Source organism: Phalaenopsis equestris, unplaced genomic scaffold (genome assembly GCF_001263595.1).
Source record: "Phalaenopsis equestris unplaced genomic scaffold, ASM126359v1 Scaffold000107, whole genome shotgun sequence".
NCBI lineage: Eukaryota > Viridiplantae > Streptophyta > Magnoliopsida > Asparagales > Orchidaceae > Phalaenopsis > Phalaenopsis equestris.
This window is the reverse complement of record NW_018164549.1, coordinates 5,478,805-5,497,847: the sequence shown is the minus strand read 5'-3', so window position 1 is coordinate 5,497,847 and position 19,043 is coordinate 5,478,805. Positions and strand designations below refer to the sequence as shown.

General features: G+C 34.7%; 1 protein-coding gene and 1 long non-coding RNA gene across 2 annotated transcripts; one reads left to right on the top strand and one right to left on the bottom strand.

Moving 5' to 3' along the window:
• Positions 1 to 413: 413 nt before the first annotated feature.
• LOC110020650 lies at positions 414 to 5,720 on the bottom strand. Its single transcript, XR_002293545.1, has 3 exons — positions 5,546 to 5,720; positions 5,370 to 5,450; positions 414 to 732 (listed from the first exon to the last, which is right to left on the bottom strand). It is a non-coding gene; the product is annotated as an uncharacterized LOC110020650 (long non-coding RNA).
• A 2,239-nt stretch (positions 5,721 to 7,959) lies between these two features.
• LOC110020775 (WEB family protein At3g02930, chloroplastic-like) lies at positions 7,960 to 11,257 on the top strand. The gene is made up of 3 exons (XM_020718993.1): positions 7,960 to 8,239; positions 8,600 to 8,840; positions 8,915 to 11,257. Exons 1-3 carry the CDS (start codon positions 8,220 to 8,222, stop codon positions 11,180 to 11,182), a joined length of 2,529 nt encoding a protein of 842 aa, XP_020574652.1. The 5' UTR covers positions 7,960 to 8,219; the 3' UTR covers positions 11,183 to 11,257.
• Positions 11,258 to 19,043: the final 7,786 nt, after the last annotated feature.

Here is a 19,043-nt window from a genome sequence, read left to right as displayed (position 1 = left end):
GCTCGTGTTCAAATCTGCTCATAAACACTGTTTATGTTCAGCTCGTTAATTTTTTTGTTGTTTGTGTTCAGCTCGTGTTTGGCTCGAATTAGGCTCGATAAAAATTTATCTTAAATATTAAAATTTTAAATATTGCATTAAAAAATCTTTGTTTAAAAAAGATTTTTAGGAGAAAGATATTATTATTCATTTAAACATTTGAGAGAAATAATATGTTTACAACATCAAATATGTAAATTGACAAATGAGCAAATATTTATAAAAATGTATTACATCATTAAAATTGGTAATTCTTATTTTTTGAAATAAGCAAAAAAAAAAAAATACAAATTTATAATCACACATCACAAATGAACAAATATTACATAAAAAATATATTGCTTCATCAAAAATAATGATAATTACAAAATTTTACACATTTAAAACATCAACAAAAAATTACAGCAGACCAATTTATAGCACATTTACATCTCAAACACAAAAAAAAAACACTCAATTTTTTCTCTTTTTGTGCAATTTATGGTTTGGTGATCTAAAATTGTTGAAGATCACATCTTGGTGAGAGGTAAGCAGGTCGAATTTTCTGCTGAAAGGATCAACGCTTTTCATGGGCTCACTAATGATATTGGTATATATGTAAATCTTCCAAATTGAAAATGCAAAAAGCTTGTAGATCCATAGGACTTTAGTGGTGCATTTGTAAATCTTCCAAACAAAAAAATTGTCAGATGCCTGTAAATATATAGTAATTTAGTGGAATGTATGTAAATCTTGCAAATAAAGAAAGCTAGAAAAGTAACACTTAAGCATATGTCACAAAGAGAAAAAAATAAATGATAAGGTCACAACTGAGAATAAGATATTGCATTTTCTCATAGAAATATAAATAATGTAAGCTAGAAGAATAATACTTAACACTTGCACCTCTTTAGAAGTAAGTGGGAATGATTCTACCATCCAATAATAAATAAAATACCTTGAAAACTTCAAGCCTTCCACCATCTAACATTAAACAAAAATGTTTAGAAGTCACTTGTATATTTTCAAATTCCAACAGCCAAATGACTTTAAAAACTTTCACCATCCAACAATAAGTATATCAATATAAAAAAGATTTCACTGTGTTTCACAAAAACTACTAACAAAAACAAGGGGAAGAGAGAAAATAAAAGTTCAAAACTTACCTGAATTAAATCATGATGTTTCCCTCCTAATGATGAAAAGAATATTTCCTAGCTTGGTTGAATCATCATGCATTTTTGGAATTCACATAGCTAAGAAAATACATATAAATCTAAAATTAAGCCTAACATATATTGATTTCAAACCAAATTTCATATGGTAAAGCAAAAGAGAAGCATAACCAGCACATGCCAATTCCACCCGACAAACTGCAATCAAACCAGCAAAAGATCCTTCTCTCAATGGCCAAAACGAACATATAAATCCAGAATTAAGCTTAACATCAATGGCTATTCTACCATGCCATTGATAAACAAATCTCCCACATCAATATATTATTCATACATCAAATAATGAGAAATTGAATTCTAAAAAGTGTCATGATCAAGCATCCAAAATTAAAGAAAATATTTCATGGTCACATCCTTGAGCCATCCATACGATCACTCTAGTAAATTTATAGCATGGTGTTCCTCTTCTATCATCGCTTCCTATTTATTTAGAGAAAAAATATATAGAAATATATAACGACTAAATTAAACAGAATTTTAAAAAATTAATAATAAAATATATAACCAAGGGCATCTTCAAACTAAGTTTAGAAGCTCTAATCCAACTAGATGCACATATAAATGCATTGACAGACAATGAAATGCTATAGTCATCAAGAACTCTCCCACCCGCACTAAAAGAAGACTCTAAGTCACAATTGTTATTAGAGTAAAATATCTTTAGACATTTGGGATAAATATGGATATTTGAGAGTGTTCAATTTCACCACTCAAGAATATCAAATTGATCATTATTAACCAAAAATAAATTCTCCTCAAGATATATCCGTAAATCTGATTTTAGTAGACCCCGATGAAACCACAAGATCCGTGAATTCAAGCATACAATCAAAATTTTGTGGAAAAGATAAGTCACTTTGAAAATTCAAAGATTTGCTAAAATTTGATGTACTAGAGCTTACAAAATTAATTGTATATTCATTATATATATTCAAAAAAATATATTCAACCTCTTGAATTTTTGAGTGGAGGTCAATGGATGAGTATATTTTTTGAAACATATAATAAAAAAAAAAACTTAAATCTTAGTTGAGGGACTAACACAACCTCCACAGACAAAAGAAGATTACACTCCCCCAATATTTATCAAAATTAATTTTTATTGTAAGGGACATTCCTTTAATATAATCATAGGAAGAAGAAGATCCTCCATTAACAACTTCAAATGCATAACAATTGGCAAGAAAATATTGGATGTTGGGTATGAAGAGCAAGAAATAACTTTTGTTACACTATAAGAAATGACAAGAAACTTTCTTATTTTTTCAGAATTCTATCAGTCTGTATCAGATGACAACCATTTGTAATTGTTAATCACATGTTGCATATTCACTAAAAACAATTCTATAAGAAAAAACAAATTCAAGCATTAAATAGATCGAGTTCAATCTTGTAGGCACATCAATAGATAATCTCTTAGTGGTTGAAATCCTTAATTATTTAGAGACCTCAACAAACTTGTGAAGTTTCTTTGGTGACTTATTTGGATATTTGATAGACCCTCATATTTGATGAATTATGCTTTGAACCTCTTTCAAGCTTGTTTGAATCATAATATTTAATATAGATGCACAACATCTAACGTGGAAGACAAAACCCTGTAAATGCAGCTTACTTCTCGACTGAAAATTAGCTCTACGAGAGCTAGCGACAACATCATTATTAGTGACATTATCAAAGGTTATGGGGGACGCCTTATCTTGGAGATTGTAATCAAGTAAACAAACAAATATAGCATCATAAATACAAGTACCACTATGAGATGATTCGAATTCAATAAAATGAATGATTTTTTTTATAATTTCTATGAATCATCAATATAATGAAGAGTTAGACACACAAAACCAACTGTTTGATTTGAAATTGAACAACCAGAAGTTAAAGAAACTCTATGTACATCCTTGAGAATTATTCGCAGCTTCTCTTTTTCAATATCACAGACTTTCGTACCATCATTTTTAATTGTATTTCTAGAAAGCACTCTCATAATTGAGGTTCAAAGATTTCAACAAGATGTTGAATCACAAATGCTCAACCATCATGAATGGGTATTCATGCACGATTATCATTATGACAATTATTTCTCTACTTCGAAGCTGATCATAGTTCATTGGGTCATGAATAATAGAAATCTTAATATCTACACTAGCATTATGATGCAACAAATTAAGGATTTTTCGTCTTTTATCTAATGAATCCACGTGCTTGTTCTTTGTTTTGATTTTTTCACAACCTTTGACATGCCTAAGTAATCATGAAGTAGTGTAAATCTTAAATTTATGAAATTTAATACGACATCATATGCATTGCTGAAAAGGGTTTGCAACTCCTTTGGTTGTGAATATTGTCTCAACAAAATACTCCCAAACTGAGGATTCCATCTTTCTTGTTTTCTTAGCAACAGCTTCAACATCATTTGTTTCAACAACTATTACATCCAAATCTCTTGAAACAACATTCAAATTTTCATTGCTAGCAGATGAAACAGTTTGAGAAAGATCTAAATTTGACATTGCAACACACTAAATAAAAAAATTAAATAAATCATTCCTTGCATTTTAAGATCCGCCCAACACTTAATACACCAATAAAACATCAAACATTCTTGCTTCTGATACAAAAAATTGAAAAAATTTAGAACACCGACCACAGTTCAGAGACTGAATCATGCAAAAGTGAAATTTATGATCCGCCTAACACTTAATACACCAATAAAACATCAAGTTTTCTTGCTTCTAGTACAAAAAATTGAAAAAATTTAGAACACCGACCACATTTTAAGATCCGCCTAACTATTACATCCAAATCTCTTGAAACAACATTCAAATTTTCATTGCTAGCAGATGAAATAGTTTGAGAAAGATCTAAATTTGACATTGCACCACACTAAATAAAAAAATTAAATAAATCATTCCTTGCATTTTAAGATCCGCCCAACACTTGATACACCAATAAAACATCAAATATTCTTGCACCTGGTACAAAAAATTGAAAAAATTTAGAACACCAACCACACTTCAGAGATTGAATCATGCAAAAGTGAAACTTATGTTTGTGGTAAAATATTGCATAAGCTTGAAACTCTCAACATCATGAGAGCAATAGTCCTTGGATCAAAATAGAAAGGATAGATTGTTCATAACTACTTTTGAAGTCCGAACATTATTGTACCACAAACCATAACACGACTGAAAGTTAGGGGACACTTGGTGTGCATTTATTCTTCCGGATAAGTGCAAACCAACATCTTTAACTATTCATAAATCAAATCCACATGCTAAACATAATAAGTTCAAAAAAGCAAAAAGATTGTATGTAGTTTTTTATTTATTTACATATCTAACACCTAAACTTTAATAGTTACATGCATAACGTTCAAATCCTTGACATAAGAATCGTATGTAAATGTAAATATGAAAGTTTAAGTGTTAGATCTGTAAACACATAATAATTGTCTGGCATGAATATATATTTCTCTTAATTAAAAGCAAGTCAAGAACGGCATTGAAACATGTATATATGAGCTCAATCATTATATCAAACATTGTTTGGTAGCACGATTCTTAAACCCCTCATATTGGGATGGAGTGATGATGGACAGAGTTCGATGCAATTAGGATAATAGATTCTATCTTAAATGACAATATAAACATGACAAATTCAAACCAAGTATTAAAGCTATTTTTTGATATAAGAAAAATGCTATTGATTGTCAAAGATCAATAATTGTATTCATTAATTTCCATCTAATATTACCTTATTAACCATATTTAACAGCAGTCAAAGAAAATTATCCATTGAATCACAGTAGCTAAATATATTTTTTTTATTTGCTACCATAAATAATCTCACGTATCTTTATAACTTCTAAATTCTCAGGTAACTTAGAGCTCTATAAATAAATATCTAAAATTTTCTTATTACACGAAGGAGAAGAAACCAAAATGGTAAATTTGCTTTCTCTTAACCATAATGAGAAGGTTTTTCAATATCTGCTACAAAGCCTTAGTGGTGAGTTCTCATAAACCTAAAAAGCAATCCAATATCAATGGCAACGTGCAGTGTTCTCACTTTATAAATCATGCCAAAAACTAAATTATTTAGAGCTACCCATACCTAGATAGGAATGAGCTAATGAATTCACCAGATAACTCACAAAGTCGATCAATCGGTATTTGAGCTTCAAAAGTTAAAAATCTTGAATCCAGAACAACGGTTAGAACAGATTAAAGACTAAAGAAGAGAGAAAGAAGGATAAAATCTAGATGAAGCAAGATTGAAGGACACAAAACCTAGTAAGCCTCCGATCTCAGCTCTTAATCGAAAGATATGAGTTAGGAGGAGACAAACACGAGAAACCCTGGAAAGATTTTGCTCTTTTATGATGTTCTACCGTCACGATGAATATGACACAATTGCACAACCACACACTCCACAATGAGAGACGATCAGACGAGAGCTCTCAGGAAGTCGAAATAAAGAGGAAAAAAATGAAGAGAGACAGTAGGTTTATGTATTTATTATTTTATTAAAATTTCAGATTTTAGATGAAATTATTTTGGTTGGGATTAAAATTATATATTTTTTTAGATTAAAAATTCAATTTAAAAGGATTTAATACATTTTAAATTTAAAGTTTTTTATTAAGTAGATCATATTATAATATTTAACTTTTAATTATTTATTTATTTCGAGGCTTAATATATCTAACATGATTCAATAAATATTTGCTCGTGTTCAGTTTGTTTATAAACTGAGCCCAAAATTTGTGTGAATGTTTGACTCGTTTATTTCACAAATGAATCAAACACGAACAAATTTTTAAGCTGAACAAGAGATGTTCGTTAATGAGGAGCCAACAGCTCTACGTCCACGCATTGCCTCTTCTAAGATTTGAGCCCATAGTCCCACATCTATAAATTTGATGTTAGAAGTTTAGAACGGCTCTTTAAAATGCAAAAGCAAAGATCATTCATCCCAAAAGTTAAGAGGTTTGTGAATTGAATTATTTCTTGCTATATTATTAATATTAATTGTAAGAAATAATTAAGTATTTAAGTTTATTATTATTAGCTTAAAATTTTTAGTTGTTTTAAGTTGATTACATTTTACATTCGAAGATCATAATTTAGTAAGAGTTCAAAGCCAACTCGGGTTGAGCTTAAAGTCTAACACAAACATGTTCACAAGCCATCTGAACTTGCTCAAATTCAACTCGTTTACCTCTAGTCATGTTAGTCCACCACCACTGATTTGTTTCGATCTAGTTTTTATGCCACATTAATATGAATGGCACTCTTCAAGAATGATTATTGAATAAAATATAATCACTTATTTGTTCGCTATTTGTATTATTATCCACAGATTATATTTGTATGTCTCTCTGTGGGAAAAAATATTTCGTTCGGTTGTCGGCACATCCAGAAGACTAACCATCGACAGCCATATCGTCCGTCGATGAGGTGCCTGGCGGCGTGGCGACCGGAGGTTGGCTGTCCAGAATATTTTCTCCTCTCTATGAGAGCAAAAAGTGCGTCATTCAAATAGTAATACAAATTATATTAAATTAATTCATATAAAAATAATTTAGATTTGTCTTTTTTATGTGTATTGTATGCATTATACTAATTATAGAAAACTTTAATTTTCCTACCTAGTTTTATTTCCACTGGTCAGTATTATTACTTTAATCACAAACTTCTGTTCTCCCACTATAAATAAATTAAATATATTTTTTAAACATTATATATTAAAAAAACTAAATTAATTTAGATTTGATTTTTGTTGTGGTTTTATATATGATTTTGCAAGTAGGGGTGTAAATGTGTTCATAATGTATATTTTATATATTTAATGTATTTTTTATATTTCGAGCTCAAAAAGTGTGTTTGTGTTCTGTTCGTTTGCTTAGCGAAATGCAAACCGTTCATGAACAAAGAATCTTTTTGACAACCCTAATCATGTAGTGATAAGATGTTAAGGATTGGGGCAAGATTTAAATTATCATTTGAATCTAAATTAATATTTTTTATTCTAGTTTCTTAATTAATTCTTATAATTGCTTATAAATCTTTGTAGCACTGTAGTATGTTATATTTTTTAAAAATACAACTCACCAAAAAAATATATATATAATTGATTAGTAGTATTTTGAGTCAAAATGAGTCGAACACGAACGAACAAATATTTATTTGTGATTTGTGTCGTTCGTATTCGGCTCGTTAACTTAGCGAACGAGTCGAACACGAGCTCTTCACAAACAACGAGCCGTTTTAACAGCCCTATTTGTAAGAGGGAAATAATTTGATTGGACAAAATTTACTCCTTTTTATGATAATATTAATATGGACGAAATTCTGTTAATCATTAAATAGATATTAGACAGTGACTTGATTTAACCTGAAGTTTTCTATTGGCTTTAATGACCCGGCGAGGTTATTATTGTAACGTTTTTAAATAAATAAAAATAAATCAAATATTATTGACCACAATATGATATCCACTCAGCTGAAAGTCCTTTTTATCTTCCATATGTTTTCAGTTTTCTCGACAAGAATAAATAATTAACAGAACCGATGAGCATCAGGGGCTTTTCTGTAAAAGAGACGAATGATGCGGGGGATTATGCAAATAAGCCCTGCTACTGCTCCCGCTTTATTAAAAAGTGAGGCTATATTCGCCAGTCTGTAAACCTTTTTCTCCTCCTACCCTCTTCTGGAAAAGAACGATCACAGGGGCAGAGAGAAGCTGAGGCTACAATGGCTATTGTATTTCTGCTTGTACAGGCTCTCGCCATGGTGGTGGATCGTGGAGCCTGCAATTTGACAGCATACCTTCTCTTCTTTTCTACGTTAGTGTGTCAATTCTGAGGAATTGCTGCTTTGCTTTGTGAGCTCTCGCACTTTCTCTACCAGCCACAGCGACGGCTTCTTGTGCGACAGGCTGGTCCCGATCGAAGGAGAAACAATGCTCTCATCAAAGTCCAAGTAAGATTATTCTTTTCTCCGGATCTGGTGATAATTCGTTATGGTTGCTCTTCGATTTCTTTGTTTGTTTAACGAAATGTGCTTTGATTTTTGTTTCTGTTGGTATGCTTTGCGTTTAATTTATGGCAGCGATGATGTTTAGGTTTGCGTTGATTCAAGAGATTTTTTTTTTTTTTTTTTTTTTTTTTTTTTGTCATTGATTTTGGTTTGGGTACTTGTTGCATTTGTTTGATCTCTTTACTGGATATTCCAAATGGGATAAAATGTGTTTTTTATTTTTAATTTTTTGGATTGATGCTGGGAGTGTCGTTTGATTTAAATCTGGGCATGTATGGAACCTGATACGTTGATATTGCGAAGATCTAGCATGTCAGATTCGTCCAGCAACAAAAGCATACCAGCAACCCCTAGGTCCATCAACAAAAGCACACCAGCAACCCCTAGGGTTAGCAAAAATGGGAGGCTGGGATCTGCCAAGGTGGATCCTAATTCGCCTTCTCCGCAGCAAAAACTGCGTACTTCAGTCGAACGGTCGCCGGGATCGGTTAATTCGAAGTCTACCGCTGATCACCGCTTGCCCCGGATCAGCACCCCTCCTGATGTAAGCAAAGCCCCAACTTTTGCAGAGGTTTTGTTGATCCATGTTACTGTGCTCAGGTAATTTCTAATTCACAGAAGCAACCACGGACATTGAAGGAATCGGAGCTCCAGACACAGCTTACTCTTGCACAGGAAGATCTCAAGATGGTGAAGGAAAAATTGGCTTTTGAGGAGAAGGAGAAAGCTCGAGCTCTTGAAGAACTGATAGAAACCAAAAAGGCGGTTGAGGAGGCAAATGAGAAGCTTGAGGATGCTCTCCTTTCTCAGAAGCTTGCGGAAGAGAGTTCTGAGCTTGACAAATTCCGTGCTGATGAAGTGGAGCAATCGGCCATTGAAGCTGCTCAGAAGAGGGAAGAAGAATGGCAGGAAGAGTTTGGGCATGTCAGAAGCCAACATGCTGTTGATGTTGCAGCGCTGGTTTCTGCAACACAGGAACTTCAGATGGTGAAGCAAGAACTGTTGATGACCACTGAGGCAAAGAACTCTGCATTAGGTCATGCTGAAGATGCCATGAAGATTGCTGAGGTCCATGTAGGGAAGGTGGAAGCGCTCTCTGCAGAAATCAGCCGTCTCAACTCCTTGCTCGACTCCATGTTTGAAAGCCATTCAAAGGAGACGGCAGAGATTATCAATAAGTTTGATTATGAGGCTGAAGTTTTGAAACATGAACTTGGAAAGGCAAAAGCTGCTGAGGAGAAGTTGGTTGATGCTGAAGCATTAGTTGAAGTGCTCAAGGTTCAGTTATTTGATGCAAAGATGTCTGAATCGAATGCACTTAGTCTCGTGGATGAGCAGAAGAAGAAGGTAGAGCTTTTACAATTTCAGCTGGAGGAAGCCAATCGGTCTGAAAGTGAGCTGAAGCATTATCTTGCTTCAGTCATAAAGCAGCTAGAGGAAACGGAGGTTGTGTGTAATGATGCCAAATCTGAAATGAACTCTCTCAATGCCAAGGTTGAGGCTTTGGAGCTTGAGTTAGCCACGTATAAGGAAGATCTCAAAGAATCTGATCAAAAACTTGAATTGGCAATGCAGGAAGTCTTGGATTTTGAGAAGAAAGCTGAAGTTTTAAAGTTTGAAATCCAAAAGGTGGAGGAGGAGAAGGAACACGCCTTGAACAATGAAAAAATTGCATGTTTGAATGTGGAAAACCTTACCCAGGAAAATACCAAGCTTGCAGTTGAGCTGGAGATCACTAAAGAGGAATCAGGAAAAGCTAAGAAAGCTATGGAAAGCTTGGCTTCTGCATTGCATGAATTCTCTATTGAAACCAAGGACGCTCAAGAAAGGCTTTTGATTAAACAAGGCCAGCTTGATATTGCCTCTGCTGAGGCAGAGCAATTAAAAACAGCCCTAAAAAATGAACAGGAAAAATATGAGCATATTCTTGATGAAGCGAAATATGAGATTATTTGTCTCAAAAAGATGGTTGAGAAATCTGAAGCAGAAGCAAAGGAATTGAGACTTGAATGGGATCTGAAGGAGCATAGTCTAATTTCTGTCATTCAAAAATCAGAGAAAGAAATTGCTTCAATTAAACTACAGAAAGACAATGCGGTAGAGTCACTAGAGAAACAGAAGGATGAAGCAAAATTAGCAGAGAAAGAGGCGAGTAAGCTTGTGGATCAAATGAGGCTAGTTGAAGCAGAATTAATTTCAACTAAAAATTCCATGGAAGAAATGATGGCTGAGACTTCGAACTTGAAAGAAAGGTTGCTTGATAAAGAGAATGAACTTCAGAACATAACTCAGGAGAATGATGAACTCCGCATCCGTGATGCTGCTGCTTCAGAAAAAATTAAAGAGCTTTCTGAAAGGCTTACTGAGTTAACAACCAGTAATAGTCACGAAAATGAAGAACATGGAGAAAACAGGGAACTTTTAGAATTTGATTTACCGCCAATGTCCGCAGAAGCCATGCCAGAGAAAATTTCTGAATCCAAGACAGAAGAATCAAGAGCTCCTTTTAACAAGGAGGAAATGCTCAAAAAGGATACCACTGTAGTGGAGATTGATAATGCCAATGGTAAAACTGATGAAAATCATAATGGCCATGGAAATGTTGAGGAAGAGGTGCCTGTAAGGATGGAGGTCAAGCTTTGTGAAGGAGATAACAGCAGTGATAAGCAACTTTCTTCTGTGAGGGAGGACAATACTGAATCAGTAGATGATGACATTGATCCAAAGATTGTAATCAACAACCACCTTGATCATGTCAATGGAGAGAAAACAAAGACTGGTGATAATGCTTCGCCAGACAAGCAGCGACAACAACAACAAAAGAAAAAGAAGGCCTTGCTACTGAAACTTGGTAGCATTCTAAAGAAAAAAAGCAATCCCAAGTAGCAGGCCGGCATCGCCATGGTTCCAGCTTGCGAAGTATAAAATTTGCAAAGATGGTAGTGTCGCATGTAGAGATATATATATGTGTCGCATGTAGAGATTCGCATGTAGAGATATATATATATATATATATATGAAGCTTGTTTGTTCTTCCTTCCAAGGTAAGTTTGATATGAGATATTGTCTTTTTTTTAATCTGCAACTTCAGTCACTCCAATTTGATTAAAATACATGCTCAATCATTTGATTATAACTACACAATTTTCTTGAGTAATGTGTAGGGGAAAATAGTGCTGCATTGCTAAGCTGATGAAGAAAGCTACCAAGCAGCAGTACATTGTTTCTTCTCCATGCTTGTTCTCATTTTTGTGAGCTGTGACTGAAAGAGCATTGCTAGTCTGTTGGATTTGTATTTTTCCTTAATTTTATATTGTCTCACCGTGAAAAGTTTGCGTTTTTTGTTGAAATTTTGTGCATATATATGTCTGTGACTGGTTAATCTGATTCTTATAAAAATTCAATTTTTGTTTGAATTTGGTCCTCTTTTTAAACATTATAGATAATATCCCTTTCTACTTATTAGTTTGATGATTATTCATACATCACCATGGATCTCGACACTACAAAAGAACTGTCTATTTGCGATTGCCGGTTATAAATCATTATAAGAAGGGACTAGTCTTGCAATCCCACATACCATGTAGAACTCGCGGAGTAAACTAAGCCAGCTCCTCCATTTTCTCCCCTCAAATCCCGGAATAAACTAATCAATTTAATCGATGGATTGTCATCAGCTTGATCGTGGCATGCAACAATCAAACCTAAATTACAAGTGAAAGAAAGACTATGACAACAGAAGGGTTTATTTGGAGTAAATCAGGTCGAGAGAGTTCCAGGGGTTAGATTTTACATGTGTTAGTTAGATTAGTTTAAAATCAACACAAGAGTTCATTTAGTTAAATAATATTATGCTTTGATCAATGTAGTTTCTTTCTCGCTCTCGCAAGCTTAGGATTTTTTTCTCTCTCTCGCACAACCTAGCTACCTCTCACTGATAAATTCAATGCGAGAAAAAAGTTAATATTTTTAGGTTATCAATTAGGACTGCAAGGGTTCACCACATTTATTTTTAACCTACGGTCTATTCATTGTGGTGTTGTACTCATGATGTGTTTGTCTTCCACCTCTTGATTTTGTATAGAACTCCAGTGCTATTAATCTGTATTCACACAATCGAAAGATCGTTATTCGTGAGAACAAAATACATAGTGCAATGGAAAAAAAAAACAAAACAAATCATTGATAACAACTAGAAAATACAACATATGCTACATTCAATCTCTGAAAAGGGGTATTAACTCGTGTTTAAGAAGAAAATAACACAATAAATTTTGCTTGAATATGTTTGCAATAATATGGTAACATGAGAGAGTAATATAGAAGCTCAAGTAGATGGTCATGAATTCTCTTGGTCGATTATTCTCTTCTGAAATCTGCTGTTGAAGTTTTCCTCGAGATTCTCTGCAATTTTTTTTAAGGAAAAGTCTAATGAAAGCTCCTCTAAACTCTATTTAGAGTTGCCAAAAGCCAAAAAGTCTCCTAATTCATTTTAAATCATCCCTTAAATAAGGTGGCTGCAATTTGCTCCATGAATCACAATGAATCAGCAGAAATTTGCTCAAAATAGTGCAAGGTTATTTTGTGGCGCATAGGGGTCCAGCTCTTGGTTTGAATTGTAGAATCAGGAGCCCAATTGCCTGGCATTGGCGTCTTGGCTCCTATTTTTGGTGCCCAGGGGCCCCGTCGACACAAGATTCATGTAAATGCACATACCATTCAAGTAATATAGTGTTTTTAGTTCAAGATTGATCGCATGATAATTGAAGTAAATTCATGGTGAAAATTTTAAATATCGCTCTCATAAACACTAATTATATTCAATGATTGAAGATTATTTAAAGTTTTATGAAAATTTTTAAACAGAAATATCCAAATGTATACAATTCTTTGGAGTTGCAAATTGTTAATTAAAACTTCACTAATAATGAATTTTAAATTTGATTGTTTTGGTCTGAGAGCCAAGTTAGCTCCTAGTATCTTTAAATAAGAAGAAATCTTAATTATAACAGCCCAAAGCACTATATTTTTATGCACTATGAACCAGAAGAATCAAATTCAACCCTCCCATTTTAATTGCTAAAATTTAGTGGATTTGTCCATTCTATCAAACCCAAATCACTTTACTCATTTTGCTCATCTGGACTTTGTTGATATCTCAAAATGACATTATTTTAAACAAGCAAACAATTCTTTGCAAAATTCAAACCCTAAAATTCACAATTATATGAAATTTAATTAATACTCTACAAATTTTTAAGATGTAAGACAGCCTATCATGTTTTTAAATAAAATACGCCGAAATATTTTCATTTCAAATCAACAATCGCAAGAGTTGCAAATTTAAGGTACAAGAAATGGAATAGTAATAGTTGTACTAGAATTCCTTGATTGCAGTATCTTATTTGGTCTAGTAATCCTCATTCTTGTTCTTCTCTTCCTTGTGATCTCACGCTCTTCTCCAAGACCAAGTATCACTCTCACCCACACACACTACAACATGTTGCCCAAATACACTCTCACACTCCCTTCTAATGTCTATCAACACCTTTTCATCGTTTATAACTTCTCTTTTCTCTCTTATCAATTCGATTTGAAGTCAAATAATTATTCAATCGGGCCGTCGCATTGGGGCGCTCAAAAGGCAGCATTGCAGTGCTGAGCTCTGTGTCTTGATTCCAAGTGCACTCTGGTCTGGTGTTGCGACGCCTTGCTCTCAGGAAATATGTTGGGAAAACTCCCAATATAGAACTATGACATTGTAATGCTCTCAGGAAATATGTTGTGAAGTTAAAGTGATATTTGTACAGAAAAAAAATTACAATTATGACACTTAGCAAATTTTTGGTTATTTTTCTCGCTCAACACCTGAGCATCTGTGTATAGCACTAGGGTGTTGAGCTATATGTATGGTCTTTCAGGTTGGTGTCTAATTGCTTGGGTGCGGTGCCTAAGCACTGAATTGGTGCCTAGGTGTCTGATTCTCAGTCTAGTTCTGTTGATGGATGCCTCGACACCTTGGCTGCGAGATAAAGCACCCGACTTGGTGCCTTATTGTCTGAAGTTAGCGCCTATTAATTTGAGATTTAAATCATTAGCGTGAAAAAAAAATTATCACATAACGTGCAAATAAGGTCAAATTAATGAATCTAACACGAATCAATTATGTGTGCATTTCACGGTCATCAACTTGCCCAAATTTAGAAATCACTCACTCAATTTAGACATACAAAGCTCAGAAGAGTTCACCCAACTAAAAGGCTGTTAGCGCTGGCGTGGAGTCTGGTCCACCCAACCCGCGAACTTCCGCTCCCACCTCTCCTTCTGTTTTCGAGAAACGACGCTTCCGATCGTGAAGGGTCACACCTCTTCACAAATAACCACTCCCTCCTTTTTTTTTGCGAAGAGAAACATCCCTTCGCCAGAAACAGCTCCCACCTCCTCTATTTCGGGAAGCAAAGCATCACTTCGTTTCCTTCTCTTCGTGATAAAAGGAGAGGCTCTCATTCATATATGCAAGTCACAAGAAGTCACAATTTTCTTCTTTAGATTTCCTCGGGATAGAGGAAGAGTTCTTCGGGTTTCCACGGGACAATGGAAGAGAAGAAGTGCAAGGAGTAGTTTCTTGCGGCAGAAGGAAGAAGAAGATTGTTCTCCCTAGGCTTCTTCTTGGTGGCTTGTGGCAGAAGAGAAATTGAGTTTATTTCTCTTGTAAGTTTGTCTTCTTCGGTGTATCTCGGTGTATCTCGGTGTAGAGAGAGAAGAACAGAGAAATAAGAAGAGAGAGAGCAACGAAGAGTGAGAGATTTCTCTTGTAAGTCGAGGTGATCGACTGATGTAAATTTCCTCAAGTAGTAAAATCTTCTGCAACTCCATGGACATAGGCAATTTGCCGAACCACGTAAATCTGTGTGTTCTTTTCTGATGTTATTTTTCTTGTTCTATTTTTCGCTTTGTCGATCGTTCTCCTGTTTGATTTATATATATACCACATCAACTGCTCTGGTATATATTTCATAACAACTGATATCAGAGCTTTGTTTAGATCTGAGGAAGAATGATGGTTGCAGATGAAGTAAAGGTTTCAGGGATCGAGAAATTTGATGGCACAGATTTTGGTTATTGGAGAATGCAGATAGAGGATTATCTTTATGGGAAAAAACTTCATCTTCCGTTAACGGGGAAAAAACCTGAAAGGATGGATGAGGCTGAATGGAATTTGTTTGATCGACAAGTTTTGGGGGTTATTCGATTGACTCTATCGAGGTATGTTGCACACATCGTCGTCAAGAAAAGGACGACTGCAGATCTCATGACAGCCTTATCAGGTATGTATGAAAAGTCATCGACGAATAATAAGGTGCACTTGATGAAGAAGTTATTCAATTTGAAGATGGTGGAAGGTGTTTCTGTTGCTCAACACCTGAATATTTTCAATACTATCACAAATTAATTGTCGTCTGTAAAAATTGATTTTGATGATGAGATATGTGCACTGATCTTGTTGACTTCATTGACAGACAGTTGGGAAGCCATGAGGATAGCAGTTAGCAGTTCTGCAGGTAAATCTAAACTGAAATATGATGATATTCGTGATTTGATTTTGGCTGAGGAAGTTCGCAGGAAAGATTCTGTCGAGGTCTCAGGTTTGAGTTCGGCACTGAATGTTGATTTCAGAGGGATATGACATGACAGGAACTCAAAGATAGAGAGATCAAAATCAAAGTTTAGTAAGCAGACAACCTGTTGGAATTGTGACAAGGCTGACCACATAAAGAAGAACTACAGGAATCCTAAGAAGATGGAAAATGATAGCGCAAATGTGGTATCTGAAGAATCACAGGATGCACTTTTGTTGGCAATTCATAGTTCTGTTAAAGACTTGATATTGGATTCAGGGGCTTTAAATGTGGTAGAAAATCTACCAGAGGCCACAGTACATGACAGTGATGGAAGTGAAGAAGAGAGTGGGTCCGGGGCACCCATTCCTATTGTTCCACAGACAGATGTTACAGCACCACAGAGTTATGAAGAAAACTTGCAAGATGAAAATTTGAGCAAGTGGGAGCTGGCAGAACTTCCACCAGGGAAGAATGCATTACACAACAAATGGGTGTACCAGGTGAAGACTGAGCGTGATGTCAATAAAAGGTATAAGGCTAAACTTGTTGGAAAAGGCTTTCAGCAGAGGCAGGATGTTGCCCATGCAGTGGGAGTTGTAAGAAGAGACAAGAGTGACCCAGGAAATAGCTTGGAGGTGCAAAACTATGTGGAGTCTGTTGATATGTTGACTGATGGTGTTACTCTGGAGAAACTAAAGTTGCACACAGCTTTAGTTGGTCTTCTGAAGTGAAGACATAGGCTTTGAGTTGCAGAAGTGGAGGATACACATGTGGAGGATTCAAGGTAGAAGATTCAAGGTGGAGGATTCATGTTTGAAGTAAAGGACGACATTATCAGTGGAGGATTCAGTTCGAGGAAGGAGATGTTGTAGCAGGTGTACCGATCCCCAAGTGGGAGATTGTTAGCACTGGCGTGGAGTCCGGTCCACCCAACCTGCGAACTCCCGCTCCCGCCTCTCCTTCTGTTTTTGAGAAATGACGCTTCCGATCACGAAGGGTCGCACCTGTCGCACCCCTTCACAAATAACCACTCCATCCTTTTTTTTTTTTTGCAAAGAGAAGCATCCATTCGGCCAGAAACCGCTCCCGCCTCCTCTATTTCGGGAAGCGAAGCATCCCTTCGCTTCCTTCTCTTCGTGATAAAAGGAGAGGCTCTCCTTCATATCTGTAAGTCACAAGAAGTCACGATTTTCTTCTTTAGGTTTCCTCGGGATAGAGGAAGAGTTCTTCGGGTTTCCACGGGACAGTGGAAGAGAAGAAGTGCAAGGAGGAGTAGTTTCTTGCGGCAGAAGGAAGAAGAAGGAAGAAGAAGAAGATTGTTCTCCCTAGGCTTCTTCTTGGTGGTTTGTGGCAGAAGAAAAATTAGGTTTATTTCTCTTGTAAGTTTGTCTTCTTCGGTGTATCTCGGTGTAAAGTTTTCTTCGGTGTATCTCGGTGTAGAGAGAGAAGAACAAATAGAGAAGAAGAGAGAGAGCAATGAAGAGTGGGTGATTCCTCTTGTAAGTCAAGGTAATCGACTGGTGTAAATTTCCTCAAAGTAGTAAAATCCTCTGCAACTCCGTGGACGTAGGCAATTTGCCGAACCATGTAAATCTGTGTGTTATTTTCTGGTATAATTTTTCTCGTTCTATTTTTCGCTTCGTCGATCGTTCTCCTGTTTGATTTATATATATACCACATCAATTGCTCTGGTATATATTTCATAACAAAGGCGACTCACCCAACTTAAAGGGGGGAACCACCTAAATTTGAAAGGGATCGCCCATCTCTAAAGAGACTCACCCAACTTAGAAGGCGCTTGCATAAAAGGATCCCATTTCTTTGGTGGATAAGACCTATAAAGCACTGGCCATGGCCGCAATCTACATAAATTTTGATTATGATGTCCACATCCAGCTTCTTCTATAATGCCCACAAAAAACCTATAAAATTAGGATCAAAGGGACGTTAAGATGACATGACATCAAATCAGAAAGAAAAATTGATTTGTCAATTTGGGAGATTTACTTGCATCCCACTCAATTCTTATGTATTTACTTATCTAACAACCAAACTTCAATTTTTACGTTGGAGACATCTTATCTATGCATGAAAGGTGTTTTTCAATAGGTTGGGCCCCCAATAAAACCTATCATGAAAAAGTGCTTGAAATTGAAAAACATATGCCTAAAATTTTGTATGTATGTACACATAAGAATTTGGTTGTATGTATGCAAATGCCCTGATGAAATTCTTTTCATTTTGTTTTTTAGCTCTCTTATTTTATTCTTTTCTTCTTTTCTCCTTGTCTAGAGTCCTACTCGAATCATGTTGGTTATGTCAGTAAGGCTACGTTTGGCGTAGCGGTTATGTTTTGCCCGATTTTTTAAAAAAAATTTAGTTGAAAAAATTTGTAATAATTATCACAGCTTTTTGCAATATCAGTTTTTTCTTCAACAGCTTCACAACAACTTCTTAATAAGTTTCAGCTGCCCCAAACAGAGCCTAAGATTTGGGTATCACGATGATCAAATTTGTACTAAATAAGATAGTTTTTTTGCTAATTAATAATGTTTAAAAAATATGATGACTTTTTCAATATTTTATTAAATAATTTGTATATATCTTTAAAATAAAGAAGAATTTATCGATTAAAACATTTTTCATTTTTTAGAAATGTTTTATGATAAATTAAAAAAAAAAAAACATGTTTTGTTGTTTAACCTTCTGTTCATGTTTTACACGTTTAAATATTTAGCATTTTTATAGGCAAAAAACTGAAATGTTACGTTGACTTTATGCTCCCAAAGATGGCAATTAAGAAATTTTTTAGCCACTTGAGATTATTTTTTAATACATTTAGACTTAATTTTATCATTATTTAATATCAAAAAAGATTTTGCAAATTTTTCTGAGCATTTTCTTAAGTTATGAAAAAAATTTACGGAAAAGTGAAATTATAATTGAGGTTTAAGGACTAATCAAGTCTCATAATTTTTAAAATGAATTTTTCTAAATAATTTTGCTTTGGTCTAACCATAGGTACATTCTATTATTTGGTCAAGTTATTCTATTATTCCTTATTGGCTAATGATTTTAGCAATTACATGAATATCAGATGATGAGACCTTTTTGGGTTTCGACAA

Excerpts from the sequence above, each read along its gene's own strand:
- LOC110020775 (XM_020718993.1), top strand. The coding sequence starts at position 8,220 with ATGCTCTCATCAAAGTCCAA. Across the intron at positions 8,240-8,599 it reads ATGCTCTCATCAAAGTCCAA|ATCTAGCATGTCAGATTCGT; the intron begins GTAAGATTATTC and ends GATATTGCGAAG. Across the intron at positions 8,841-8,914 it reads GGATCAGCACCCCTCCTGAT|AAGCAACCACGGACATTGAA; the intron begins GTAAGCAAAGCC and ends TCTAATTCACAG.